The sequence below is a fragment of the Oryzias latipes genome, chromosome 18 (genome assembly GCF_053564925.1).
Source record: "Oryzias latipes strain Hd-rR chromosome 18, Olatipes_Hd-rR_3.1".
In the NCBI taxonomy this organism is placed as follows: Eukaryota; Metazoa; Chordata; class Actinopteri; order Beloniformes; family Adrianichthyidae; genus Oryzias; species Oryzias latipes.
Genome location: NC_136254.1, coordinates 36,813,753 through 36,839,803, shown reverse-complemented (window position 1 = coordinate 36,839,803; position 26,051 = coordinate 36,813,753). Strand labels below are relative to the sequence as shown.

General features: G+C 51.6%; 2 protein-coding genes and 1 long non-coding RNA gene across 7 annotated transcripts; 2 read left to right on the top strand and 1 right to left on the bottom strand.

Annotated features, from left to right (window-relative positions):
* On the top strand, positions 1 to 3,396 carry LOC144987447 (stress-associated endoplasmic reticulum protein 2). The gene is made up of 3 exons (XM_078936872.1): positions 1 to 278; positions 1,899 to 1,974; positions 2,860 to 3,396. Exons 1-3 carry the CDS (start codon positions 195 to 197, stop codon positions 2,898 to 2,900), a joined length of 201 nt encoding a protein of 66 aa, XP_078792998.1. The 5' UTR covers positions 1 to 194; the 3' UTR covers positions 2,901 to 3,396.
* LOC144987448 (uncharacterized) lies at positions 3,238 to 4,396 on the bottom strand. The gene is made up of 2 exons (XR_013651337.1): positions 4,256 to 4,396; positions 3,238 to 3,534 (listed from the first exon to the last, which is right to left on the bottom strand). It is a non-coding gene; the product is annotated as an uncharacterized LOC144987448 (long non-coding RNA).
* Positions 4,250 to 24,973, top strand: camta2 (calmodulin binding transcription activator 2). 5 transcript variants are annotated; one of them, XM_078936864.1, is made up of 26 exons: positions 4,250 to 4,410; positions 5,111 to 5,201; positions 6,956 to 7,059; positions 7,325 to 7,392; positions 7,504 to 7,639; positions 7,719 to 7,790; positions 11,408 to 11,555; positions 11,625 to 11,753; positions 11,823 to 12,030; positions 14,302 to 15,205; positions 15,278 to 15,817; positions 15,884 to 16,010; positions 16,078 to 16,212; positions 16,500 to 16,642; positions 17,321 to 17,505; positions 17,577 to 17,655; positions 17,720 to 17,945; positions 18,027 to 18,242; positions 18,310 to 18,515; positions 18,629 to 18,804; positions 18,882 to 19,086; positions 19,171 to 19,242; positions 23,760 to 23,780; positions 24,089 to 24,282; positions 24,369 to 24,443; positions 24,570 to 24,973. In XM_078936864.1, the coding sequence occupies exons 2-26, from the start codon at positions 5,168 to 5,170 to the stop codon at positions 24,622 to 24,624; spliced, it is 4,458 nt and encodes a 1,485-aa protein (XP_078792990.1). In that variant the 5' UTR covers positions 4,250 to 4,410; positions 5,111 to 5,167; the 3' UTR covers positions 24,625 to 24,973. The 5 variants fall into 5 exon arrangements, with proteins under 5 accessions (XP_078792990.1, XP_078792989.1, XP_078792987.1 ...); XM_078936863.1 differs by lacking the exon at positions 4,250 to 4,410 and adding an exon at positions 4,459 to 4,599; XM_078936861.1 differs by lacking the exon at positions 4,250 to 4,410 and adding an exon at positions 4,823 to 4,963.
* Positions 24,974 to 26,051: the final 1,078 nt, after the last annotated feature.

The following is a 26,051-nucleotide window of genomic DNA, read 5'->3' as shown; positions in this document are numbered from 1 at the left end:
CTTGTCACGTGACGGGGACAGCCGCTCCGACGTCCCTCGGCTAACAGCTACTAGCTAACAGCTTGCCCGCCGCTGCGCTTGGTTCCGGTTCGGTTCCAGCGGTATCCCGACTCCGGTACCAGCTCGAAGCTCGCGCCCTCCTTGATTCCGCCCCCCTGGTCTCCTCCTTAGCCCCTGACCCCCCCGGACCGAAAATGTCGGCGGTTCAGCGGATGAAAGTGGCGAACGAGCGGCACAGCAAGACGATCACGCAGCGCGGGCACGTGCAGAAGACCACGGTACTGCTCTGTCTGTGTGTGTGTGTCTGCCTTTGTGTGTGTCTTCAAGTGTGTGTCTGCAAGTGTGTGTGTCTGCATGTGTGTGTGTCTGCAAGTGTGTGTCTGCAGGTGTGTGTCTGCATGTGTGTGTGTCTGCAAGTGTGTGTCTGCATGTGTGTGTCTGCAAGTGTGTGTGTCTGCAAGTGTGTGTGTCTGCATGTGTGTGTGTCTGCAGTTGTGTGTCTGCATGTGTGTGTCTGTCTGTGTGTGTCTGCATGTGTGTATCTGCATGTGTGTGTGTCTGCAAGTGTGTGTCTGCATGTGTGTGTCTGCATGTGTGTGTGTCTGCAAGTGTGTTTCTGCAAGAGATGGAGGTGGGGGCCGGATCTGGTTGATAATCAGCGGACGGGTTTGTTTCGGGTCGTTATGGGTTCTGAACATCTGTCCTCGGTCGTGAGGACTATTGTTTGTGCACGTGTCTGCTAAATGCGTGTGCGTGGTTTTAGTCTGTGCGCGCGTAAGATTCAGTTTGTCCGTCAGGTGTTTTCCAGTGTAGCGTGTTAAGAAAAAGCCCCACATCATCATTGGTCCACCTCCATGCCTCACTGTCTTCCTGCTGTAACTGAACAATGACTGTGTGCGTCTGCAGAGTGTGACGCGTGCGTCTGCAGAGTGTGACGCGCGCGTCTGCAGAGTGTGACGTGTGCGTCTGCGGAGTGTGGGTCTGCAGAGTGTGACGCGTGCATCTGCAGAGTGTTCGTCTGCAGAGTGTGACGCGTGCGTCTGCAGAGTGTGACGAGTGCGTCTGCAGAGTGTGACGCGTGCGTCTGCAGAGTGTGATGCGTGCGTCTGCAGAGTGTGACGCGGCGTCTGCAGAGTGTGACGCGTGCGTCTGCAGAGTGTGACGCGTGCGTCTGCAGAGTGTGACGTGTGCGTCTGCGGAGTGTGGGTCTGCAAAGTGTGACGTGTGCGTCTGCAGAGTGTGACGCGTGGGTCTGCAGAGTGTGACGCGTGCGTCTGCAGAGTGTGATGCGTGCGTCTGCAGAGTGTGACGCGGCGTCTGCAGAGTGTGACGCGTGCGTCTGCAGAGTGTGACGCGTGCGTCTGCAGAGTGTGACGTGTGCGTCTGCGGAGTGTGGGTCTGCAAAGTGTGACGTGTGCGTCTGCAGAGTGTGACGCGTGGGTCTGCAGAGTGTGACGCGTGCGTCTGCAGAGTGTGACGCGTGCGTCTGCAGAGTGTGACGCGGCGTCTGCAGAGTGTGACGCGTGCGTCTGCAGAGTGTGACGCGTGCGTCTGCAGAGTGTGACGCGTGCGTCTGCAGAGTGTGACGCGTGCGTCTGCAGAGTGTGACGCGTGCGTCTGCAGAGTGTGACGCGTGCGTCTGCAGAGTGTGACGCGTGCGTCTGCAGAGTGTGACGCGGCGTCTGCAGAGTGTGACGCGTGCGTCTGCAGAGTGTGACGCGTGCGTCTGCAGAGTGTGACGTGTGCGTCTGCGGAGTGTGGGTCTGCAGAGTGTGACGCGTGCGTCTGCAGAGTGTGACGCGTGCGTCTGCAGAGTGTGACGTGTGCGTCTGCGGAGTGTGGGTCTGCAGAGTGTGACGTGGGCGTCTGCAGAGTGTGACGTGTGCGTTGTGTTTCAGCGTCCCGTTAACGAGGAAAAGTCTCCGGTGGGCCCGTGGTTGCTGGCGCTCTTCGTCTTTGTGGTTTGTGGATCAGGTGAGTTGCTCCTCCCACAACTGCTTTCTCCAGTAACCGCTGTCTGTGTGATGTCATCATGAAGGCGGAGTCAGGCAGTAGCCAGACAGGCGTCGTCCTCAGGACTCTGTCAGACGCTCTCCATGGGCTGCAGCAGCGTGATGTCAGGTTCCTGTGGATTGATGGATCAATCATCCTCTTTGATCCTGCAGCAGATCCATGCTGTCTGTGTATGGAACAGAATATAACACACTAACGGAACAATGATAACAATACTACAACACAACACAGTTACAATAGAGAGGAAAACTGTTTTCACCTATGATCATCTGAACGGTTAAGAACAAAATTATTAGTAATATAGATTTGAACACGAACTGGTTCAATAGGAACCAAATGCAGCAATCATAGAATAAATATCTAACAATAGAAATGTCAGATGTCACTAATCCAAAACATTTACAGATGGTCATGGTTTCTGAGCATCATCTGAACATCTGGATCAGTGATGCTCTCTGCAGACGTCTGTGTTTAGTCTGAACCAGATTCTTTCAGCGCCGTCGTTTCTCTCAGAGCTGTGACCCAACAGGAAGCTAGTGGCTTCAGCATCTTCCTGTTTTCATGACGGCGGTTGCAGGGAGCTCTGGTTACCATGGCAACACCTGCAGTTGATCAGCAGTTGACCAGCAGTTGACCAAACGGTTCCACTGAGAGGACGACACCAGCGGGTCCTGATGTGACCTTTGTCCTTTCAGAATAAAGTCTGCATGTCCAGGAAGGTCCATTCAGGATAAAGTATGACCTTTGACCTTAGAGAAGCGCTCGTGTAGAGTGTGACGTCATGGTGGGGGCGGGGCCTGCGTGCGCCCGCCGTCATATGACCTTCTGTGTGTGTTTGTGTTGCAGCCATCTTCCAGATCATCCAGAGCATCAGGCAGGGCATGTGATGACCTTTGACCCCGGAGCCGAGCCCGTCACCTGCAGGGAGGGGGGGCGCTCTGATTAGCTCTTTCTGACGCACACGTGCACGCTCACGTGCTCGCTGGAAGCCCTGCCTGCCTGTTACTGAAGAGCCCTGTTTTGTACTTCCTCCACTGTTCTGGTTCTGACCCGGAAAGGTTCCGGTTCTGTTCTGTTGTTGTCGGATGAAGTCTTAAGTCACTGCGGGTCGTCCAGCTGCTGTCCATGGGGGGGTCGTGAGCTCCAAAGGTCATTCCCTGCTGCACTTCCTGTTTAAACTTCACAATAAGAGTCTTGTAAATGAAGCTTCCTGGATCAGGCTCATTTGAGGTTTCATATATTTATTTACTTCCAGAAGATTAACATGGACATGAAGGGTTCTCCTGTGGGCCCAGTTCTGTGGTTCTGGTTCTGATGGTGTGATCCTGCTGCTGGACGACCCGCTGCACTTTTCTACTAAATAAAGCTGATATTTTTCTGTAAGGGTGTGGAGCGACTTCCTTCACGTTCAGAGGGTAGAGGGTTCTGGAGGCCCCATCCGGGTCAGACGGTTCTGTCACATCAGCCGTTTGCTCTGACGGCGGTTCTGAATGGACGGAGGCCTTCTGGTCCACTAGAGTTCTGCAAACAGAAAGTCCAACCAACCAGACTGACGTCAGCAGGAAGCTGCAGCATGACGGACATTAAAGAAACTTTATTGACAATAACGCTGCACAGTTCAGAGTTTCATGAAACACTAGACCAGGTGTGTTTAGCCAATCAGGAGCTTCAATGGCAGGTTGGTTAGCAAACATGCAGGACAGCAGCCCCCCCCCCCCCCCCCCCCCCCCAGGCCTGGAGCTCCACACCTGTGCACTACACTCACAATTTCACATCTTTATGTTGAAGGACAGACTCGCGACCAGTCCAGGGGATCCCCTGCCTACGCCCAAGTGGCCGGGATAGGCTCCAGCAACCCCGTGACCCCGAAAGGGAATAAACGGTTAAGAAGATGAATGAATGTTGAAGGACACATCGCTCCCCCAGATACTGACTACAACACCCATAATGCCCCAGTCCTCACGGCGGTGCAGCATCATGTCAGCCCCGGGCCCTCACCTGTCCCGTTCAGGTGTAACACCTGTGGAGGTGGGCGGGGCCTCATCTCTGCCATGAGCTAGTGTGGCCAATGAGGGTTCTGACTGCAGGAGACCGTGGACTCCCTCAGAGACCGAATCCGCTCAGAAATGAACAAAGGGGGGGGGGCACTGCCCCCGTGGGTCGGCTGCAGCCTGTAAGCTCTGCGCGTGCATGAACCGGGTCAGTACGATAAGGTTCTGACTCCAGACATCATCACACTGACCAACAGACAGGAAACAGCTGCTCACGCGCCCGTCCTGCAGACCCGAACCCTCAGGTCGGTTCCGGCTTCCTGTCTGCTTCGGATGGAGCGGACGGACCCCGTTTCCGGTGCCGTCCAGGACCCGTCGGAACCATCTGCGTCGTCTCTGATCGCAGGTCAGATGGTTGACGTCACGTGTCCTCCGTGTTTCTATTCGTCTGATCAGCTGCTGAGCTGAATGTCCAGTTCACGCGGGCTCAGATCACCTGACAGGCGCGCGTGCACACACCTGAACCCCTCCCTCTGCCGTTGCCACGCAGTGACGTCAGAGCAAAAGAAGATGGCGGCGGTGCTGAAGGCGGAAGGTAACGGGGCTCCGCCAGCTTTTTCTCCGCGGTAACCGTCACCGGTCCGGCGGCCAGCGCGCGCTCCGGGAGCAGCTCTGCGGCGGCGCGCGCGTCCGTCCCGCAGCTCAGCTCTCAGACGTTCGTCGAACCGAACCTGTGGATCGGAAACACGATCGGTTCTGGGGGGAGGGGGTTGCGTTCATCTGCTCAGACCCGCGCTGGGGAGTCCGGCGGTCCCGGTATGCGGGCCCCGCCGTTAGCGGTTAGCTCAGCGGCGGGGCCCCGGTCCGTCTGCCGGGGGACGAGCCCCAGAGGCGGGGACCGGAGTCACGCGAGTCCGCGGTCGGAGATGCGGAGATGTGGGGGCGGGATGTCGCTGACGGTTTGTTTACATCCAAACCTCTGCTGTCGTGGACCGGTGGGGGGGGGGGGGGGGGGGTACAGGGGTTCATGCAAATGACAGCAAATCTACTGTTGCTAAGCAACGAGGATCCACTGACAGCCTGTCTGTGTTTGTGCGCGCGCGCAGAGGGGCGGAGCCAGTGACCGTTTCTGCTGTGAGGCTCATCCTGGATGGACCGTCGCCATGAGCAACAAGGAGATGGTTTCCACGGAAACAGGTCAGTCCATCCACCTGCAGGGAGGGTCTGGAGGCGTTGCCATGGTAGCCCCATACTCATGACCGGCCCTGGTCTTCTGGGGGCCCTAAGCGAAATTTAATTTGTGGGCCCTCTAACTGATCAGCAGCACCAAAAAAACACAACTGTTGTTGTAATATAAATGAGATATCTCTATTAATACATTTGTGAATTATTGTTGCTGCCAAATAATTGAATACAGTTTATTGCCTGCATGTTGGATACACATTCAGTGGTGCAAAACAAATTTTAAATGCAAAGAAAAAAAAAAGAATGACAAATGTATATATATATATATAGATATATATTTTTAATGTAACATTAGGCACTCAAAAAAATGACATTCACAAAACTCCAACTTTTAAAAACAGCAACTTAATAGAAAATCAAATAACGATAAAACAATCCAACATAAACAACAGCTCAATGAGGGGATTTTGGAAAGTCAGAGTCTTTCTCAGTCTGAAAAGGACCTCACTGCACCAAATCCATTCTTTCTGGATCAGAGACTGTGGTTGGTCATTCAGCTGGACCAACTGTATTTGAGGTACCGGTAGGTGGAATTTTGGATCCAGTCGGTTCCTCTTCCAAACACGCCTCTCTTGGAGCCTCTGGAACATCAGAGACAGAACTTCAACAAAGCAAACAGTGAAAGTAAAACAGTCAAATGTTTCCCTTTCAACAGTAGATGTGGTGACAGGAGTTTTTTCTGCAGCTAAAAAACAATAATTATTATTATAGAATAATCAATGATAAAGCTAATAAAATATCTATAGCAGAATACTAATAATATATTGGCTCATTTAAAATCTGTGTGCAGGTTTTTCACAATTTCATGATCTTTTTATATAATTATGAGAGATTTATTGGTTGATTGTGTATTTGCATGAGATCATATTTATTAATTTAATTATGAACAGTTTTGAGCTCCATACTCTTCAGCTGCTGTTTATGAAAATAGGGTTTATGCAGACACTGTTTTTTAATGACTTTACATGCTGACATCTTCAGTGATGTCAGGATCATCTTGGGATGTGGACGCTGCACCACCTCCAATACTTTTGATGCTTTTTGAGAGCAGAAGAAACTGAATCAGAATTATTTTCGAGTTTTCCATTGGAAATTACAACAAACAGGGTCGTAATATGCAAACTTTACCTCGGATCGATTAGTATCTTATGAAAAAATTGCGCTGCTGCACAGAAATACTGGATAATGTAAAGAATACGGCCCCAACATCTTCCAAACTTACCTTTTGATTGATGTTGAAGTTCGTCTGTTTCTGTGGCATGAAGTTCTCTTGTTGTCGCTTTGATCAGCGTGACAAAATGTGCCCGACTTTATTGAAACAAACTCCTCTCATAAATGCACACTGTGCCAGGCTCAGATGCAAATATGTTGACCAATCGTTGCTAAGAGTGGCGTAACGTCATTATTTGGGTTGCCAGATTGGTTCAGGTGTGCTGACGGGGGGGGGGGGGTCATTAAAGTGCAGGCAACTTTCTTTTGCACAACATTCAGAGCGCACGTTGGTACGGAGGTTCTATGAAATGGGTTGCCAGATTTGGCTCTTTTTTATTTAATTTTTGTCACCACTTCGGGGCCCTGGTGGTGACGGGGGCCCTACGCGGCTGCGTAATTCGCGTATAGGGAGGGCCGGCCATGCCCATACTGTGGATGCAGAGGGGCGGAGTTTGGAGACTTTAGGGGAGGGGCCTGTGCTTTGCTGTGTGCAGACGCTAAAGGACAGAGGAAGGTGTTCGTCCCCAACAAGCTGCTGGAGTGCGTCCCCCGCCTGACCACGCTGCCCAACGAGCGGCTCCGCTGGAACACTAACGAGGTGGGTGCTCAGGGTGGGGGCAGGTAAACTCACCTTAGACGCAGGAGAGAGCCTGAGTCTGCGGGAGGCTGGGTCACCATGGCAACAGAGACAGGAGAACACGCGTGTAAGGACGGTCTGAATGTGCGGTCAGGTAACTGAACACCTGGAGGTGATCAATCATGTAATCAGTTGAAGACTTCTGCCGAGGTCAGAGCGAGACCACAGCCGTCACCGGGACACACGGCTGCGCGTCTCCATGACGACCGTTGTCCTGTCTGTGCAGGAGATCGCCTCCTACCTGATCTCCTTCGAGCGGCACGAGGAGTGGCTCACCGGCAGCCTGAAGACCAGGTACGCCTCCCCCAGCCTGCCTGTCAGACACTGCTGAGGGCGCAGCCGCTCACTGTGCGTGTGTGTGTGTGTTTGTGTGTGCGTGTGTGTGTGTGTGTGTGTGCGCGTCAGGCCGAAGAACGGCAGCATCGTCCTCTACAACAGGAAGAAGGTGAAGTACAGGAAAGACGGCTACTGCTGGAAGAAGAGGAAGGATGGAAAGACCACCAGAGAGGACCACATGAAGCTGAAGGTGCAAGGCATGGAGGTGTGTACCCCCCACCCCCACTGGAGCCAGCGCCCCCATTCCCATCGCCCTTTGGTAGCTCTCTCTCTCTCTCTTTCAGTGTCTCTACGGCTGCTACGTCCATTCCTCCATCGTGCCCACATTCCACAGGCGGAGCTACTGGCTGCTGCAGGTCAGTGGGGGGAGCGGTCCCTGCAGCTGCGCAGACGGGGCAGCGGTCCCTGCAGGCGGGGCAGCGGTCCCTGCAGCTGCGCAGACGGGGCAGCGGTCCCTGCAGCCGCGCAGGGGGGGAGGGGGGGCAGGCCATATGCATACACAGAAAATGTTTCTAAATTTTGGATTTATTTCCATAAATAATAAATAAACACCAAAGGAAGTGAAGCCCAAAGGCTTCTGGGTAAACTTCCAGGCAAACACCAAAAGGCAGAACAGACGGTTAAAGCAGTTTTGTTTTTTTAGTATTTTTATTGTCTTTTAAACATAGTTTTTAACAAACACAAACATTGCTCAGCACTACATTGGTCCACAATCGTGTACATTTTTGCAGAAGTGTTTTACAAATTAAAGTTCCTTTTTATACCGATGCAAATAAAAATAAATAAAAATAGATAAGACAAGTAGCAATAACAAAAATAAAGTTAGTCCACAATCACGTTGTTTAGTGTGGAAGCAATAGTGAGACTGGTGAAGCGGAGATGGGGGGTCCACGTTTTCATGAATCACTTTTAGCTGAGTGGAGCAAACAGGAGGAAGCAAAGAGGAAAGAGTTCAATGATAAGTCTATGCCAGTTTGCTTTGGATGGAGGTCTGTCACTGATCCATGACAGATGTTAGGATGTCATCCACTCTGCCAGACGTAGAGATGACTTTATCGTCACTATAACCCAGCAGCAAAGAAACTGCATTCAGGACCAGGGCTGTCCCTATGTCCTCCAACATGTCTCTCCAGTATGATAGGACTTTAGGGCAGAACCAGATACAGTGAGAATACGTTCCCAGTGAGGATTTACATTTTAAACAGATAGGTGACATTTGAGGGTTCATCTGATGTCTTCTGTTGGTAGAGATCTGCAGTCTGTGAATCATTTTATATTGTAAGAGCCTGGCATGATTACAAACAGATATTCGTTTTGTCTGGTTCCAAATAACCTTCCATGTATCCTCATCAATCATCACACCCAGATCGGTCTGCCATTTCTCTACTGCTTCTACTACAGTCAATGAATTGGTCTGATTTAGTACATTATAAAAGCATGTGATTATGTTGTTACCAGGATGTTTTGCAGTAGCTTTTCTAGTTGTGAGGGCGTAGAATCGGAGGTCAAGGTGGTTTTCTTAAATATAAAATTCCAGACTTGTAGGTATCTAAAGAAGTGACTGTTAGGGAGGTTATATTTGACACGGAGCTGTTCAAATGAAGACAAAGAATTTCCTGTAAACAGATGAGACATATTCTTTTGTGTCCAGATGTTGTAACCTGCATCAATCATGCCCGCTGAAACTCAGGGTTGCCGTTTATAGGAGAAAGAATAGGAGTTAAAAAAGACCCCCCCCCCAGCCGCCTGGCCAAGAACCACGCCTTAACTGTGTTAGTGATTATCGGGTTGTTACCACACAGATTTCTAACAGATTTAAGATTTTTGCAGGACAAAAGGCCAGGAAGTGAGTCTGTGATTTTTGGAGGCCTAGCCAGACAGATGTGGGGTCGCCCCCCACCCATTCTGCCACAAATCTTAAAATAGATGACAACTTATAAAGTTTGAGGTTGGGTAAATCTAGGCCTCCTTTGCAAATGGGAAGATGTAATTTTGAAAGTTTAAGCCTTGGTTTCCTTTTATGCCATATAAATTCACTCAGCCAACCATTGAGTAACTTTAAAGATTTGTTGGAAAACAATAATGGGATCATTTGTAAAGGATACAATAATCTTGGTAGCACATTCATCTTAATTATTGATACTCCACCAAGCAAGGAGAGGGGAAGCGGGTTCCATCTTTCAAGGTCCTTTCTAATTGTATTAAGAAGAGGTGTAAAGTTAGCCCTGAACAACTGATGAAACATGGGAGTGATCTGAACACCGAGGTATACAAATCCTGATAATGACCAGTGGAAAGGAAATGCTACCAGTGTGTTTGTTCTACTTTTGAGTCTGCCCATTGGCATGGCTAGGGATTTGGAAAAGATCATTTTGTATCCAGAGAATGTTGAAACATGCTGAATCATTTCAGTGAGTCTGGGGATAGAAGATAGGGGTTCTGTTACATACAATAATATATCATCAGCATACAATGATATTTTATGTTGAGTTCCGCCAGCAGAGACTCCCCGTATTATCAGGTCTTGCCTGATGGACTCAGCTAAAGGCTCTATTGCCAAAGGAAGTGGTGCAGGGCTGAGAGGACAACCCTGACGTGTCGAGCGATGCAATGAAAAACTGTCAGACCTACAGCCATTTGTGATAACTGAGGCCAAGGGGTTATTGTACAATAACTTAACCCATTGGATAAATGTTTCCCCTAAATTGAATAAATGTGGGACATGATGCAGATAAGGCCACTCGACGCGGTCGAATGCCTTTTCCGCGTCTAGTGAGATGACTAGACTGTCTATATCTTGCACTTGACATATATTAATAATATTTAAAAGTCTTCTAATGTTATGACTGGAACTCCTACCCTTAATGAAGCCTGTCTGGTCCTCTTTTATTAAACAGGGCAGGACTTTTTCTAGTCTCAGTGCCAACATTCTTGATAATAATTTTAGGTTCAACAAGGCAATAGGCCTATAACTGTTCAGAGTTTTTACCTTTTTTTAGGATGGGTGTAATATCTGCTTCTCTCAGTGACTGAGGGAGAGAACCAGAGATAAATGAATTTATCTAGCATTGCCAGAAAAGGTTCTAGCAGCACATGATAGAACTCTTTATACAAGTTAACCCATCTGGCCCAGGAACTTTACCTGACTGCAATGCTTTAAGCACTAAAAGGGTCTCCTCCTTAGTAATAGGAGCATTCAGTTCAGCTTTCTGAGTCTCAGAGATGTTGGGGAGAGTCAGACCTGAAAGAAAAGACACCATCTCATCTGAAGCTCCTGGATGCAGATCTGACTCATATAGTTCTTTGTAAAACTCCTTGAATATGTTATTAATGTGTATGTTGTCAAAGAAGCGATTGCCAGTAGCATCAACAATTGAAGTAATTGTTTGAGAATCAGACTGGGCCTTTATTAGATGTGACAAACATCTGCTAGCTTTGTTTCCAAACTCATATAGCCTCTGCTTGGAAAAAAGAAGGGCGCTGAGTTAAACATGTATTTAAGGCGGATTTAAAGCACATTTGTCCTGTAATAGTAACGGATCAGGTGATTTAGTTAACACTCTCCTAATATCCTGCAGTTTTCCTTCAGGCTTTTGTTGTTGCTCCATCTGTTTTTGTTTTTTAGACAGAGAATAGCCAATGACTAGAGCCCTGATAAACGCCTTAGATGTTTCCCATAGCAATGAGGGATTATTGCTAGACTTTGAATTGATATCAATTGATATTGATATCTATATACATTTTAAATTCTTTAGTAAAATATGATGCAAATGTCTGATCTTTCAAAAGGTGCACATCAAATCTGTAAAAGCAGTTTTTGAAGAGTCCCAGACTGAAGCGGATCAAGGTTCTGGACCTTTGTTCCTGAGCCTCTGCTGCTTCCAGAACCTGGACCAGACCTCTGGTTGTCGAGACCTGATGAGGCTCAGACCGTCAGATCCAGAACCTGCTGACCGGTTCTTCTGTGTCACAGAACCCGGACATTGTGCTGGTCCACTACCTGAATGTGCCATCGCTGGAGGATTCTGGGAAATGCAGTCCACTGCTGTGCACGCTGTCAGACCGCCATGACAGCTTGAGGTGGAACCAGGAAGACCTGCTGAACCAGCTAAAGCCCATGTGTACGAGCACGCCGGCGTGCACGCTGCTTCTGGCGTGGTGGGCGGTGCTAACGGCGCCTCTGCTCTCAGTCCACAGCATCAAGTGTTCCATCGGTTCTGGAGACTTCAGCATCGAGGAGCTGGTTCAGCACATCCTGGACCGGCAGAGAACCAAACCACAGCCACGCACTCACGCCTGCCTCTGCAGCTCCGCCCAGGGTAAGGCGGGGCTCTGACATCACAACGTAGCCCCTCCCACTCCGAGTAACCCGCTGTCTGTGTCTGCAGTGTCAGCAAGAGCCAACATTCCTCACCGCTGCAACAGCACCAAGCACCGCATCATCTCGCCAAAGCTGCCCCCCTCCTCCTGCAGGCCCACCCCAACGCCACCCCCCCACGTGGAGCCGGGGGCCGGCACCGAGGGAGGGGGAGAGAGCAGAGTGCACGTCCTGCAGGCTCGGGGCAGCCCCACCCCTTCTACAGTCCCGCCCTCCATGTGAGTTGCACCGAAAGAGTCGAGTCAGAACTGGTTTAGCCGAGTCTGAACTGGTTTTGCCGAGTCTGAACTGGTTTAGCCGAGTCTGAACTGGTTTTGCCGCGTCTGAACTGGTTTAGCCGAGTCTGAACTGGTTTTGCCGCGTCTGAACTGGTTTTGCCGCGTCTGAACTGGTTTTGCCGCGTCTGAACTGGTTTAGCCGCGTCTGAACTGGTTTTGCCGCGTCTGAACTGGTTTTGCCGCGTCTGAACTGGTTTAGCCGAGTCTGAACTGGTTTTGCCGCGTCTGAACTGGTTTTGCCGCGTCTGAACTGGTTTTGCCGCGTCTGAACTGGTTTAGCCGAGTCTGAACTGGTTTTGCCGCGTCTGAACTGGTTTTGATGAGTCAGAACTGGTTTAGCCGAGTCTGAACTGGTTTAGCCGAGTCTGAACTGGTTTTGCCGCGTCTGAACTGGTTTAGCCGAGTCTGAACTGGTTTAGCCGCGTCTGAACTGGTTTTGATGAGTCAGAACTGGTTTAGCCGAGTCTGAACTGGTTTAGCCGAGTCTGAACTGGTTTTGCCGCGTCTGAACTGGTTTTGCCGCGTCTGAACTGGTTTAGCCGAGTCTGAACTGGTTTTGCCGCGTCTGAACTGGTTTTGATGAGTCAGAACTGGTTTAGCCGAGTCAGAACTGGTTTAGCCGAGTCAGAACTGGTTTAGCCGAGTCTGAACTGGTTTAGCCGAGTCTGAACTGGTTTAGCCGAGTCTGAACTGGTTTTGCCGCGTCTGAACTGGTTTAGCCGAGTCTGAACTGGTTTTGCCGCGTCTGAACTGGTTTTGATGAGTCAGAACTGGTTTAGCCGAGTCTGAACTGGTTTAGCCGAGTCAGAACTGGTTTAGCCGAGTCAGAACTGGTTTTGCCGAGTGTGGTGGACCGAGCAGTAAAAGACAAGGACAGCAAAATAGTTTTATCAAAAATTTTCTAATTTATTTTACAAATGTGTAGATGGGCAAAAATGGGCCCTTAAAAGAGGTCAAAGTAACAAAATTAACTCAAGCTTTTAAATGTAACAGAGGACAACTGAACAAACAAACTTAATCAAACTGACCTCCCTAATTGGAAACACAAGGGAACATATATAGTGGCTGATCAAACCAACTAGACACACAAGGGGGAACTTAAAATGACTAAGACAAAATACATCAAACAAACTAAACTAAAGTCCAACCTATAGTAACTTAATATACACAAATTAATGAAAATAAAGATCAAAATAGAAACTAAAGTAAAGAAACACAGAAAGAGTTCCTTGTCCACTGGGCGATGGTTCAGTCCAATTAGCTGCCGGCTGAATACTGAATATAAGGCCTCTGCTGACTGGGATGCATTCTTGTGTCAGGCCTGACTTGATTCTTCCAGCAGCAGCAGCAACAATGGTTCCCTCAGCACTGGTAACTCAAACAAACCATCAAATTATAAAAAAGTAAACTGAAGCATGCTAATAAATGTTATCAAATGTGTGTGTTATGTTTGAAAAAGAAATCCAAAGGTAACTGCAAAAATAAAGTGAACAGATATGTAGGGTGTGGTGCAGGATGTTACTGCCCTGATGGGGTGGCAGCGTAGGCAGCTACCACACCGAGTCAGAACTGGTTTAGCCGAGTCAGAACTGGTTTAGCCGAGTCAGAACTGGTTTTGCCGAGTCAGAACTTGTTTAGCCGAGCCAGAACTGGTTTAGCCGAGTCAGAACTGGTTTAGCCGAGCCAGAACTGGTTTAGCCGAGTCAGAACTGGTTTAGCCGAGTCAGAACTGGTTAAGCCGAGTCAGAACTGGTTTAGCCGAGTCAGAACTGGTTTAGCCGAGCCAGAACTGGTTTAGCCGAGCCAGAACTGGTTTAGCCGAGCCAGAACTGGTTTAGCCGAGCCAGAACTGGTTTAGCCGAGTCAGAACTGGTTTTGCCGAGTCAGAACTTGTTTAGCCGAGCCAGAACTGGTTTAGCCGAGTCAGAACTGGTTTAGCCGAGCCAGAACTGGTTTAGCCGAGTCAGAACTGGTTTAGCCGAGTCAGAACTGGTTAAGCCGAGTCAGAACTGGTTTAGCCGAGTCAGAACTGGTTTAGCCGAGCCAGAACTGGTTTAGCCGAGCCAGAACTGGTTTAGCCGAGTCAGAACTGGTTTAGCCGAGCCAGAACTGGTTTAGCCGAGCCAGAACTGGTTTAGCCGAGTCAGAACTGGTTAAGCCGAGTCAGAACTGGTTTTGCAGCGTCAGAACTGCTCTGTTCTGTCTCCCCAGCTCGGCCCCGCCCCCCCCACAGCCTACCTCCACCACCACCACCATGAGTGACAGCGGAAACGGTTTCTATGGCGACCGCTGCATGGCTCTGCCTCAGAACGCAGTCATCGTCATGACGACCGCTTCGCCTGTTCCAGGTGGAGAGGCGGGACATAGAGGTGTAGTAGGGGGCGGGTGCAGATCAGAGGAGGCGGGGCAAAGAATGAGCTGCGGGCGGTTGCTGCTGTCCCCCCCTCCTCCTGCAGGAAAGCCCGCCTCCCCGTCTCCTCCTTGTTTGTCCTCCTCCCCCTGCCTCCCCCCTCCCCCCGGGCAGGCCCCGAGCGTACCCACCCTGTCGCTCACCCTCCTGCCCTCCCCAGTCATTGGCAATCTGGTTCTCACCCCCCCATCCTCTAATTGCCCTCCTGCTGCCCCCCTCCACCCCACTCCTCCCACTTCCTCCTCCCCACCCTCACCTCCCTCGACACTCCTCCCAGCCTTTGATCCTGACTCCTTCCTTAACTCCCCTAAACGGGGGCAGACCTACGGCGGCCCCCCTCCCACCTCCTTTCACACGGCTCTGACAGGCTCCGCCCCTGTCTCTCACCCATCCCTGGCTCTCTCCCTCTCTCTGGCCTCCACCCCTCCTTCATCAGTGTCCCCTCCCTCCTCGCTGTCCTCCCTGTCCTCCTCAGAGATGGACAAAAGAGACCCCTGCTCCCCCCCAGCCCTCCCCTCCTCTCTGACCCTCCCCCTCTCACCGTCGTCGTCCATGGCTTCGCCAGTCCTCCCCCTCTGCCTCCACCTGGAAGCTGTGGGGGAGTCTGTGGGAGAGAAGGAGGAGGCGGTCACACCTAAGGGGGGGGCAGTTGACATCAAGGACGATGAAAGCAGTGCCCCGCCCACAAAGCTGGCCCTCCTCCAGGTGAGTCTACACCTGTGGAACTACCTTTCTGTATCCTTCCTCTCACGTTTGTCCTCAACTTTTTCATTCTAGACTGGCCACGCCCCCCCCACCTTGCCTGCCTCTGCAGAGGACTGTTGCTCCGCCCCCCTGCAGGTCTCTTTGAACCAAATAGCGACTCAGACCCTGCCGGAAGCCCCGCCCCATAACCCGCGAGGGGCGGAGCATCCCTCTGATGCGACGTCTGTCACCCCAGCCACGCCCCCCGTCCAGGTGAAGAGCGGGAGCCGGCAGCACCGCCGTTCCAATGAGGTTTCTATGGACACACAGTCAGGCGAGGGGGCGGAGCCCTACCAGCGCGTGGGGGAGGAGCTGGACATTTCCTTCGACAGCCACTTTCCCGACCTCATCAGTGACCTCATCAGTGACGAGGCCCACCCCTCCACCTCAAGCCCCGCCCCTCTGCCTGTCGCACCCAGTCAGAGCTCTGTTGTTTTTCCGGCGGGGGTCCGCTACGTGGTGCCCCCCCAGCCCTCCCCCTCCTCCTCCTTCCTCCCCTTCCCCCAGCTGCTGCCCTCCTCAGTCCGCATGGCGTCCATCACCGACTTCTCCCCGGAGTGGTCGTACCCTGAGGTCAGTCCGCCATCATTCAGGTGACCTGCTCTCCCTCTGTGGTTCTGATCCGGTCCGTCTTCTCAGGGTGGAGTCAAGGTTCTGATCACCGGACCCTGGAGCGAGCTGAGCGGCCGCTACTCCTGCGTGTTTGATCAGAGCGCTGTCCCCGCCTCCTTGATCCAGCCCGGGGTTCTGCGCTGCTACTGCCCAGGTTCTGACCCCCCATCTTCTCACCTGACGGCGAGGGGGGGGGCATTAACGCCTCTGTTGTCTTCCAGCCCACGAGGCCGGTCTGGTGTGCCTGCAGGTTCTGGAGTCAGGTGGGTCCGTGTCCTCTTCGGTTCTGTTTGAGTACCGAGCCCGGAACGCCAGCTCCTTGCCCAGCTCGCAGCTGGACTGGCTCTCATTGGACGGTCAGTAACCCCCCCCCCGAAGGAATGACAGATGCTTTCAGTGTGTGTGTGTGTGTATGTGCATCTGTGTATGTACGTATGCATGCGTGTGTGTGTACGTGTGTGCGTGTGTGTGTGTGTGTGGGTGTGTGTGTGTGTGTGTGTGTGTGTGTGTGCGTGTATGTACGTGCTTGTGTGTGTGCATGTGTGTGCACTGCTGGACCAGAGAGCGTTTGCACTGACAAGTTGAAGGCTGGGAGTCCTGCAGTGCATCATGGGAGTTGTAGGACCGTGTGCTGTCTGAGCAGATAACCAGTTCCGGATGTCCATCCTGGAGCGTCTGGAGCAGATGGAGCGCCGCATGGCAGAGATGGCTGCCCGCCAGCCGCAGCAGCAATGCAGCAGCCGGCTGGCCACGCCCCCTCCGCCTCTACCTGAGGACCAACAACAGGTGAGTCATAACTGTACCTGCTGTTAGGAGTGATTAGAAACAGAATAGTTAGAAACTCCCTTTTACATTTTATTACACTAACTTTTACCTTTTATCACATTAATGGCTTAAACTCGATTCACTATGTATTATCATCTCAAAATTATATTACACTCCAGACAGAGCACAACCAAGACTATTGTCTCTCAAACATTCCTTTAACATCCTCCCTTTTCATCTTTGTGTGTTTTGGTGTATGCGTTCTGGCAAATATCTGTGATAACCTCAGGAGATCTGACACTTCAGGTGCTCTGACCTTCCAGCATCTAGCCTGCAACAGTCTGTGTGATTTTCACACCATGATCTATAGAATGAGGTTCTGAATATGCAAATGCAAGCTATATATGCCAGGCCTTTTGCTGAACCCCTTGGATCAGACTTTGAATGCACCATGTTCATCTGTCTGTCCCCTTCGTGTTTGTGCGAAGTAAAACCTCCACAAAAGATAAGTAACTGTCTCTGAGTCATTATTCATTATTTCTGTGTGCAAGAAACTGACGGGGTTACGAACTAATACAATACAGTCCTTTCTAGAAAATCCTGTTTCTTCACACCTGCAGTGAACAGAAGGGGGCGCTGTACCTTAACTAACATGTGTTTGTGCCTCTGTGTGTATCTGCGTGTGTGTTTGTGCGTCAGTCCTCCCAGTGGTTCGAGCGCAGGATTGTGGGCGTGTGTGAGAGGATGATGAGGGGGGGGTGCTGGCGAGGAGGTGCAGAAGGAGACGGGCTGCATCACTCGTCACGCCACCGCGGGATGACGCTGCTCCACCTGGCGGCGGCGCAGGGATACACCCATCTGATCCACACGCTCATCCACTGGAGGTGAACACACACACCTCTGCTCAGAGGGAGAAGCCCCGCCCCCTCTGCTGACGCTCCTTCCTGGTTTGCAGGAGCGTGAACGGCGACAGTCTGGACCTGGAACAGGAAGTGGACGCTCTGAACGTGGACCACTTCTCCTGCACCCCTCTGGTAGGGACGGCCCTGGGGGCAGCTGTTACCATGGTAACCGCCCTCTGACAGACTGTGGTTGCAGATGTGGGCGTGTGCGCTGGGGCACCAGCGGGCGGCGGAGCTCCTCTACGGCTGGAACGGCCGGGCTCTGCGGATCCCCGACTCGCTGGGCCGCCTGCCGCTCGCCGTCGCCCGCTCCCGAGGACACACCCGCCTGGCGGCAGCGCTGGAGGAGCTGCACGCGCAGGGGACATCCCGGGACACGCCGCAGCCCCCCCCCTCGCCTCTGTCAGCCAGCCCTGACACAGGTGAGTCACCTGCTGGTCACCTGACCCAGGCCTGCACTCTGATTGGCTTTAACGGTCTGCGTGTTTAACTCCGCCCCCCAGGTCTCAGCTCCTCCAGCAGCATCCCTTCCCCCAGCGACCCCTCCTCATCCTCTCCAAGCTCCGCCTACTCCAGTGGCCCCACCCCCATGGACACCTCCCCCTCCTCTCCCTCATCCCTCTCCTCCTCTTCCTCCCTGCCTGTGTCCCCCCCTTCCCCCCCTTCTGTCCCTCTGGTGTCCGTGTGGAGGGAGGGCGGGGCCGGCCCTTTCAGCACAGGTAACTGGCGTGACGTGCGACCTCTTCAGGCTCAGAGTTAGTGATGACAGTCTGACCCGTGTCACAGGTTTGAACCCCGGCAGATCCAGAGACTCTCAGCTGTACCTCATGGACTTTGAGACCGCCACCCCCAGTCAGACACACACGTACACACACCTTAGGGGGGGGCGGCAGTCGCACACGGCGGCGCTGGAGGAGCAGCTGATGAGCTACAGCGAGAACGCGGAGAACGAGGAGGAGGAGGAGGCGTACATGGAGGACGAAGTGCTGCAGGTACCTGCTGGCTCTGCCTTAGCTCCGCCTCTTCTCAGGTGTTGAGTAACACGTCCACCCTGTGAAGTAGTCCAACCTTTGATGGAAGCGACGTTACCACGGTTACCCCTCAGGTCGACATGGCAACGCTGGCAGAACAAATCATCGAGGCAACGCCAGAGCGGATCAAACAGGAGGACTTTCCCAGGGGGGCGGAGTCACCGCTCCGAGAGAGGCGGGACAACCCTGCTATCCAGGACACCTGGCTGGCTACCTACCTTGAAACTGTTGATGCCAACTCCCCGCCCAGGTAAGCCACGCCCCCCGAGCATTGGAGGGGGCTGCAGGTGACGGTCACAGGTAAAGTCAGGCCGTCTGGGTTTGCAGGAAGCTCTGTCCCCCCTCCCCGCTCAGTGCTCTGGCCCTGCAGAGGCTCCGCCCCCCTTCCTCTGCAGCATGGGCGGAGTTCCTGAACGCCTCGGCCAATGGGAAGATGGAGAGAGACTTTGCTCTGCTGACGCTGACGGACGGCGAGCAGAGGGAGCTGTACGAGGCGGCCCGCATAATCCAGAACGCCTTCAGGAGATACAAGGTAACCACGGCGACGCCCCTTCACCTGCATCACCTGTGGCCGTGACGTCACGCCGCCACCTGCTGGCTGCTTCTGTGGTTACAGGGCCGGAGGCTGAAGGAGCAGCAGGACGTGGCGGCCGCCGTCATCCAGAGATGCTACCGCAAGTACAAGCAGGTCTGTGTGTGTGTGTGTCTGTGTGTGTGTCAGTGGGTGTGTGTGTGTGTGTGTGTCTGTGTGTGTGTGTGTGTGTGTGTGTGTGTGTGTGTGTCTGTGTGTGTGGGTGTGTGTGTGTGTGTGTGTGTTTGTTAGAGGTAAGATCTTCAGCCCGATCCTGAATGTCAGAACGGTTACCGCATGAACCCAAAGGCACAGCCGGCTTCTTACTCAGAGTGAGAATGTTCACCGAACACACACACACACACACAGGTAGACCCCGCCCCCTCTATCCCACCAGTCACCAGCCCACCGTTGATTGACAGACACTGTGGTCCAGCAACTGTCAGAAAGAGGGGGGCGCTGGCCACCCGCAGCTCTGCACACGTGTCTTGAATGTAATCTTCCCTCCGTAAGTCAGCATCTTTTTTGTTTAGGTGTCCCTCATAGGGAGGAAGAAGTCAAGGATAAACTACAGACAGGAAGTGAAAAGGCAAACATGCACCGCCGTGTCTGCAGTATTTCTCTGTGTAATGAAGCCAGTGTGCATCATCTGTCTCTGTCTGGCCTCTCATTCTGTGTTCCAGCGTTATTTCATTCTGCAAATGCATTTATCATGACCCAGGGCTCCAGACTAACTTTTTTCACTAGGAGCACTGTGGCCCCCAACTGAAAATTTTAGGGGCACAACCAGAAAATTTAGGGGTGCATACCGTAAATCAACATTCTAACCAAATCTACTAATTTCCACTGTATTACTATTAATACAGGGCCAGTTTTGGATTACGGGGACATTCTGTACATGAATGCTGCCGTAGTCTGGACACAGTTTACCACAGTGCCCTACGTTTTATCACAAACTCTGCATACAGAACCCACCATTGTGAACTTGAGTCTTCACTCAAAGTCAGGCGACACACACGCACACACATTTTGCAAGGAAGGTGGGACCTGGGACCATCTGTCCCCTGCCCCTTCCCTGGTGGGGGGTACGGGGCCCTCGGCAACGGCGGCCGTGTCCCTTGGGTGCCGGTTTCCTGGGCCCGGTAGTGCTCTCTCCGTGCGGGGGGGGGGGGGGGGGGGGGTTCACATTACACCTGAGCCGGGGGTGTTCGTGTCCCTGGGGGGTGGGTTCTGGTCCTTGCTCCTGAGCGCTGGGCCCCGCCAAATTTCCAACTGTGGCCGAGCCTGGTCGGGCCATATTCACAACACCCCTTGTGGGCCCTCTTTTTTCCCTGGGGTTCCCCCCTCCTGGGCGGGGGCGGCGGGCCCCTGCCTCGCTCCTCCCTGGATCAACCGTGGGCCGGGTGGGTGGCTGCCTGGAGTGCGGAGCGGGTCTCCCTTGGGGGGTCCTGGCTCGTACCTGGGGTTGGGGCGGGGGGATGCCCGGAACTCCTGGGTGGTGGTGGGGTGCTCGTCTGGGGCTGTGGGCGTCCTTCTCCGGTGGGGCCCTGCGTTGGGTTCTCCCGGCGCGGCGGGGGGGCTGCTCTCCTGGTTGGGCTGGGGCGGCGCTCTCTTTCCCTCCGTGCCTCCCTGCTCTCTGGCTCTGGGGGCCTTGCGGCGCCCTGCTGGCCCTGGCCTGGGTGGCGGGCTTGGTCGCCCGGGCGGCGGTTGTTCCCTGCCGGTTCCCGTGTGGCGTTGGGGGGATTTCGGCTGCCGCTGCTGCTGCGGTGGGGGTCTTGGGGTGGGGATGGCTGGGCACTCTCCCTCCTTCTTTTCACGTTCCACCATCCATTTTAGAAGAACATAAACACTCACTTGAGCACAGGTGTTAGCTCACCTTTGCACTAACAGTTTGCATGATTGAATGACTGAAATATTTCACACTAGTTGGTTTTAAGGCATAAGTATGCGTGTGAACACTATCTAATTTGTGTACATGTTGACATGTGGACATTTTTGCAACTAACAGGTGTGTTTATAACATTTGAGTGTGTGTGTGGACAGGCTCCGCCCTTTTTTTTTGTTTTTTTTTTACATTTGAACCTTACCATAATGATTAACAACCAGTAAACTTGTTGCTTTATGCTGCTTCATGGTCTTATCCCCCTTCCCCTCCTATTATCACCCCCTACCCCCCCTCTCTCTAACGTCCCTCTCTCTTCTTTCCTTTTCCGTCCGGTCCAACACCAAAGATTTTCAGACATGTTTTGAAATTAATAAAGTTTGGCCTCAATTACAAAAGGGGTTTATTCAGACATACCTTTGGTTTGTCTGAAGATTAATAACCCCTCTTGTTAAAGTAAAATATGTCCAACACAAGAGGCCCTCAGCTCTCATCTGTCTGCCCAGCTGTTGGACAGGACAAGTTTAAAAAAAAAAAAAAGTCAGGCGACAGAAACACTGGCTAATATTCACCTATAAGGCTATTCTCAGCAAACTACCTCAATATCTGTGCCGTCTTCTTTCTCCTGTTAACAACATATATAACTCTCGTTCCTCACTCAGATTGATTCTTTATGCCCCTAGATTCCTCAGTGAACTAGGAAAAACAGCCTTTTCCATTGCTGCTCCGCTTTCCTGGAATAATATTCAAAACTCTCTGCATTTAAGTGACCTTATTCCCTTGAATTGTTTTAAAGCAAAACTTTCTGAGCTTTTAAAAGAAACATGCACATGTCACCCTTGACCCATCTGTACCACTTTTAATTAATCCTATTAGTCATTGTCCTACTGTTCATTTCAATTTTAATTGCATCTGTATTTTGTAATGTATTTTTATATTTCAGTTGTTTTTATTTTGTATTGATGCCCTTTGGCCCAGGTCCTCCTTGAAAAAGAGATGCAGTCTCAATGGAACTTCCTGGTAAAATAAAATAAATTGAATTGAAATTAATAAATACTTTAATAATAGATGCAGAAATGACAATGTGGCGTTTCTAATTCAGTGTCACATTTTATTCTGCACTTTTGAAGATGCAACAACAGGTAAACTGACAAAAGCATCGCTGTCATGACTACAAATAGTAAAGAAAATGGATGGAAACGTATGTTGGTGACACCAAAAGCGTGTTTGAGATCACCCAGGTGGAGTCAACACTGCGCACATCACCTGGTGTGAGACGTATATTTTTGTTTTTGCTCCAACATCACCTGTCAATCAAAACAAAACTATCAGGAGAAAGGGGTGGGAGCAAGACCCCAACCTGAGCGAACACAGCTGGAAACTTAGTACTGAACTGACTGAAAGCTGCCCTACAGACTACAAAACAATGCATTATGGGACATGTGTCCTGATGGTTTTTATAGTTCAGGGATCAATCAAAATAATTTAAAATACCAATTCATTAAAAAAAGGCTACATACATTACAAAACATTCAAATAAATATAAAATATATAATAACACAGATCATACTGAGGGGGAGAAGAATATTAAAACTAAATTGAATGATAAGGACAAGTCCAACTTCCTGTTGTCCTATATTCACCTTCACCCCCTCACCCCCCCCCCCCCCCCCCCCCGGCCTGGTCACCCCAACGATCCAGGCGCGGCGCTGGTTCATCTTAAACACGTCTATCGTTGCATTTTCCCCACGTGTTTTCAGTGTCTTAGACTAAATCTTGTCACTCGCACATGTTTAAAGTTCAAGCCCCGTTAGCTGTCACGCATGTAGGTGTGGGACATTTATTCTCCTCAGCTGACCGACTCCCGCAGGAGCGGTGTGCTGCCGTAACAGCCGTGCATAAACCGTTTGATTCGCCGCCGTAACCGTAACCCTAAACCTTCCTCCGGGTCTGTGTGACCCAGAGAAAAGTTCAGCACGGACTGCATGTATTTAGAAAATTACGAGTGAATAAATACGTTCTAAAGGAAAGTAAGGAACTCCTTAATGTGGCCCGGGGAGGGAGGGGGCTGTCAGGTGTCCTGCTTTCAAGCCCTGTCATTGTCCCGCCCCCAACAGTCATTTACCCCACTGTGATTGGTTGGTCATCTCCGCGCACGACAATGAAAAAGTGTCTTTCATACAAACTGGCGGGCTGCAGTAACATTAAACATTCATATTAAGGTGGGGGCCGCAAGTTTGAGACCCCTGCTGTACACTCTGGCACTGGTACACTAGCCGCAGGTGGGAAGAACGAATCAATAGTTCGTTTACCCATAGCTCAGACGCACATATGAGGTTATGATGACATTTGTCTCCGTTTCCTTCCTACAGATGTTTACGCGCGCGCAAATACCTCTAGGCCCCGCCCCCAAATTCAGTCGCACACTCTCAAATTTTGGTCGCAAAATGCGAACAATTGGTCGCAGTCTGGAGCCCTGTGATTATAGAAATATGTAGATTATTTTAACCTTAAATCTGGCGTTTTTTCTGCCATAAATACTCTGGGATAAATTGAAATTTGGGGTTTGCTTGGGGCTCGGGCCTGTAAAGGTAATTGGTCGGGTTCTGGCCGAGTTCGGCTTTGATGCCCGCGGGCCTGGGTCGGGTCGGGCTGGATGTTTTAGGCCCGATCTTACCTCTACTGTTTGTGTGTATCTATGTGTATTGTGTGTGTATTGTGCACTAACAGAGCTGCTCTCTCTCTCTGCTAGCTAACATGGATAGCTCTGAAGGTAAAGACGGTCATACGTGTAGTGATGTGCATCTTTGTGTGTTGTTGTTGTGTGACTTTGTGTGCATCAGTGTTCAGTCGTTGTGTGACTGGGATTTGAACCCCTAACCCTAGCAGTGTGGATGTGGGTTCAGATCCTCGGGGGGGGGGGGGGTCACTGTGGCGTTCAGGAACCTCCTCAGGACGTTTGGGTTCAAAGGTCACTCGGGCGTAGAGATGAAATGTCAGCAGGTTATTGGTTGAAGGTCCCGGTCAGGTCAGAACCAGAACCGTTCTGCCCCACCTGACATCCTGGTCCCCTCCCCCCAGTACGCCCTGTACAAGAAGATGACCCAGGCCGCCATCCTGATCCAGTCCAAGTTCCGGTCCTACTACGAGCAGAAGCGGTTCCAGCAGAGCCGCCGCGCCGCCGTCCTCATCCAGCAGTACTACCGCAGCTACAAGGAGTACGAGAGGCTGAAGCAGGCGCCAAGGGGGGGCGCCTGCCACAACCCCAAGATCAAGTAAGGGTCCAGCCGCTGTGGGGAACACGTATGACCATGGGGGAGGGGTGGACCCCCCCTCACTGACTGCCACTCCTGTCCCCTAGGGGGTCGTTCCTCACCAAGAAGCAGGACCAGGCCGCCAGGAAGATCATGAGGTTCCTGCGGCGCTGCAGACACAGGTGAGGCGGCCGCATGGCCACGGCGTGGATTCCAGCCCCACAGTGTGGCGCCTGGCTCCATGGCATGAGCGTGGCGTCCGTGGGCGTGGCGTCCGTGGGCTCATGCGGTTGTTTTTCTGCGGTCAGGATCAAGGAGCTGAAGCAGAGCAGAGAGCTGGAGAGGAGAGGACTGACCACCTGATGAATTCACTGCCCCCCCCTGGCAGGATGATGACATCATCACCACGCCTTCAGCACTTGTGTACATACTGAACCCCTCCCTGTTTGCAGCAGATCTATGTGTTGTATATCCTGGAGGTTTATTTATTGCATTATGAACTGTCTGCTTGTCTGGCCCCGCCTCTTAACCTCTGACCTCATATCAGGGGGCAACTGAGGCGGCGCTGCCCCTGTCCGGGTCCAGGGGAATCAGTGAAAAGCATCTGTTTCCATGGCGACCAGAGCGGCCCCTCCCTGAGCATGAGCTTTCCTGGGGGGCTGCAGCTGTTGACGCTTTGCAGGAATGTTCATAAATAAAGCTGTTTGCTGCAGTCAGTCTGTTCAGTGCAGCCAATCAGACGCTCCGCAGGGGTCACATGACCAGAAAGCAGGTTATGCTAGCTCCCACGGTAAGTTTGAGGCTAAGGAAGTTGATAACCTCAGCTTTCAGTTCCAGAAATGGAGGTATGTTTCAGGGTATGTCAAGTTGCCATGGCAACTCATGCTCTGAACATAACCTGGTCTGGAGCAGGTTATGTTGAAGGTTAGTTTGTTTTCAGAGAGGTGAAGCAGCATGGCGTGTCCATTTGAAGATGATTTAGTGGATGAAGAAGCTCAGATAATACTTTTTCCACCATGAGAGGCTGATAAGACCACATATGGATGTTGGAAAGAGAAACTTTATACTTTGATCTAACTTTATTATTTGATTAAGTTAAGATAACCCTTGTGCTATCCTAGGCACTTTAACATTGGGAGCTGGGTCATCTAGACCCACTAGACAGTGCTCTGAACCTTTTTTCTTCAATGATTTGTGATCTTCACTGGTGTCCATGGATTACATGAAATCTTTCCACCTTTATCCACCTTTGTCATGGTAGGGGGAACACCTCAATGGAAGGGGGGGGGGGTCAAAGGAAAGCACATGGGTTAATTTGAACACACACCACATTGAACGTTGCACAGGAGTCATCAACCCCTCCCCCTCCCACACTCATGGTACAACATAAAGAACCAACATAACAGGAAGAATAAACTACGGTGGAACAACAAAACTGCCACATGAAAAGAAACATGGACAAACAGAAACGCTCCTGCTGAGCCCTGATTAGATCAGGAGACTGCATCCCACAATCCCCTGCTGCTAACCAACCTAAAATGCACATGACCCCCACTACAATATTACATTTCAACATTTCTGTCAACGAAGGTTTGCGTCATAGCCTGCAACGCACGTTTCTACCAGCAGGGCGGGGAACCGCTAAACAGGTGGCTGATGGAAATGATCCACCGTCAGTTCTGTGCTTTGATTGATGAAGTTGAAAGGAAATATTCTGATCTCCTGCTACAACACAGTCCGATGGCTGTCCAGGGGGGACGTTTAGCGTCTCTTTGTCGTCTGTTTAGAAC

What these genes read in the sequence shown, in the direction of transcription:
- LOC144987447 (XM_078936872.1), top strand. Translation starts at nt 195, where the DNA reads ATGTCGGCGGTTCAGCGGATGAAAGTGGCGAACGAGCGGCACAGCAAG. An exon ending in GGCACGTGCAGAAGACCACG is followed by an intron (nt 279 to 1,898) that starts GTACTGCTCTGT and finishes GTTGTGTTTCAG; the next exon opens with CGTCCCGTTAACGAGGAAAA. An exon ending in CTTTGTGGTTTGTGGATCAG is followed by an intron (nt 1,975 to 2,859) that starts GTGAGTTGCTCC and finishes TTTGTGTTGCAG; the next exon opens with CCATCTTCCAGATCATCCAG.
- camta2 (XM_078936861.1), top strand. Translation starts at nt 4,823, where the DNA reads ATGCGGGCCCCGCCGTTAGCGGTTAGCTCAGCGGCGGGGCCCCGGTCC. An exon ending in TCCGCTGGAACACTAACGAG is followed by an intron (nt 7,060 to 7,324) that starts GTGGGTGCTCAG and finishes CTGTCTGTGCAG; the next exon opens with GAGATCGCCTCCTACCTGAT. An exon ending in GAACCAGCTAAAGCCCATGT is followed by an intron (nt 11,556 to 11,624) that starts GTACGAGCACGC and finishes CTCTGCTCTCAG; the next exon opens with TCCACAGCATCAAGTGTTCC.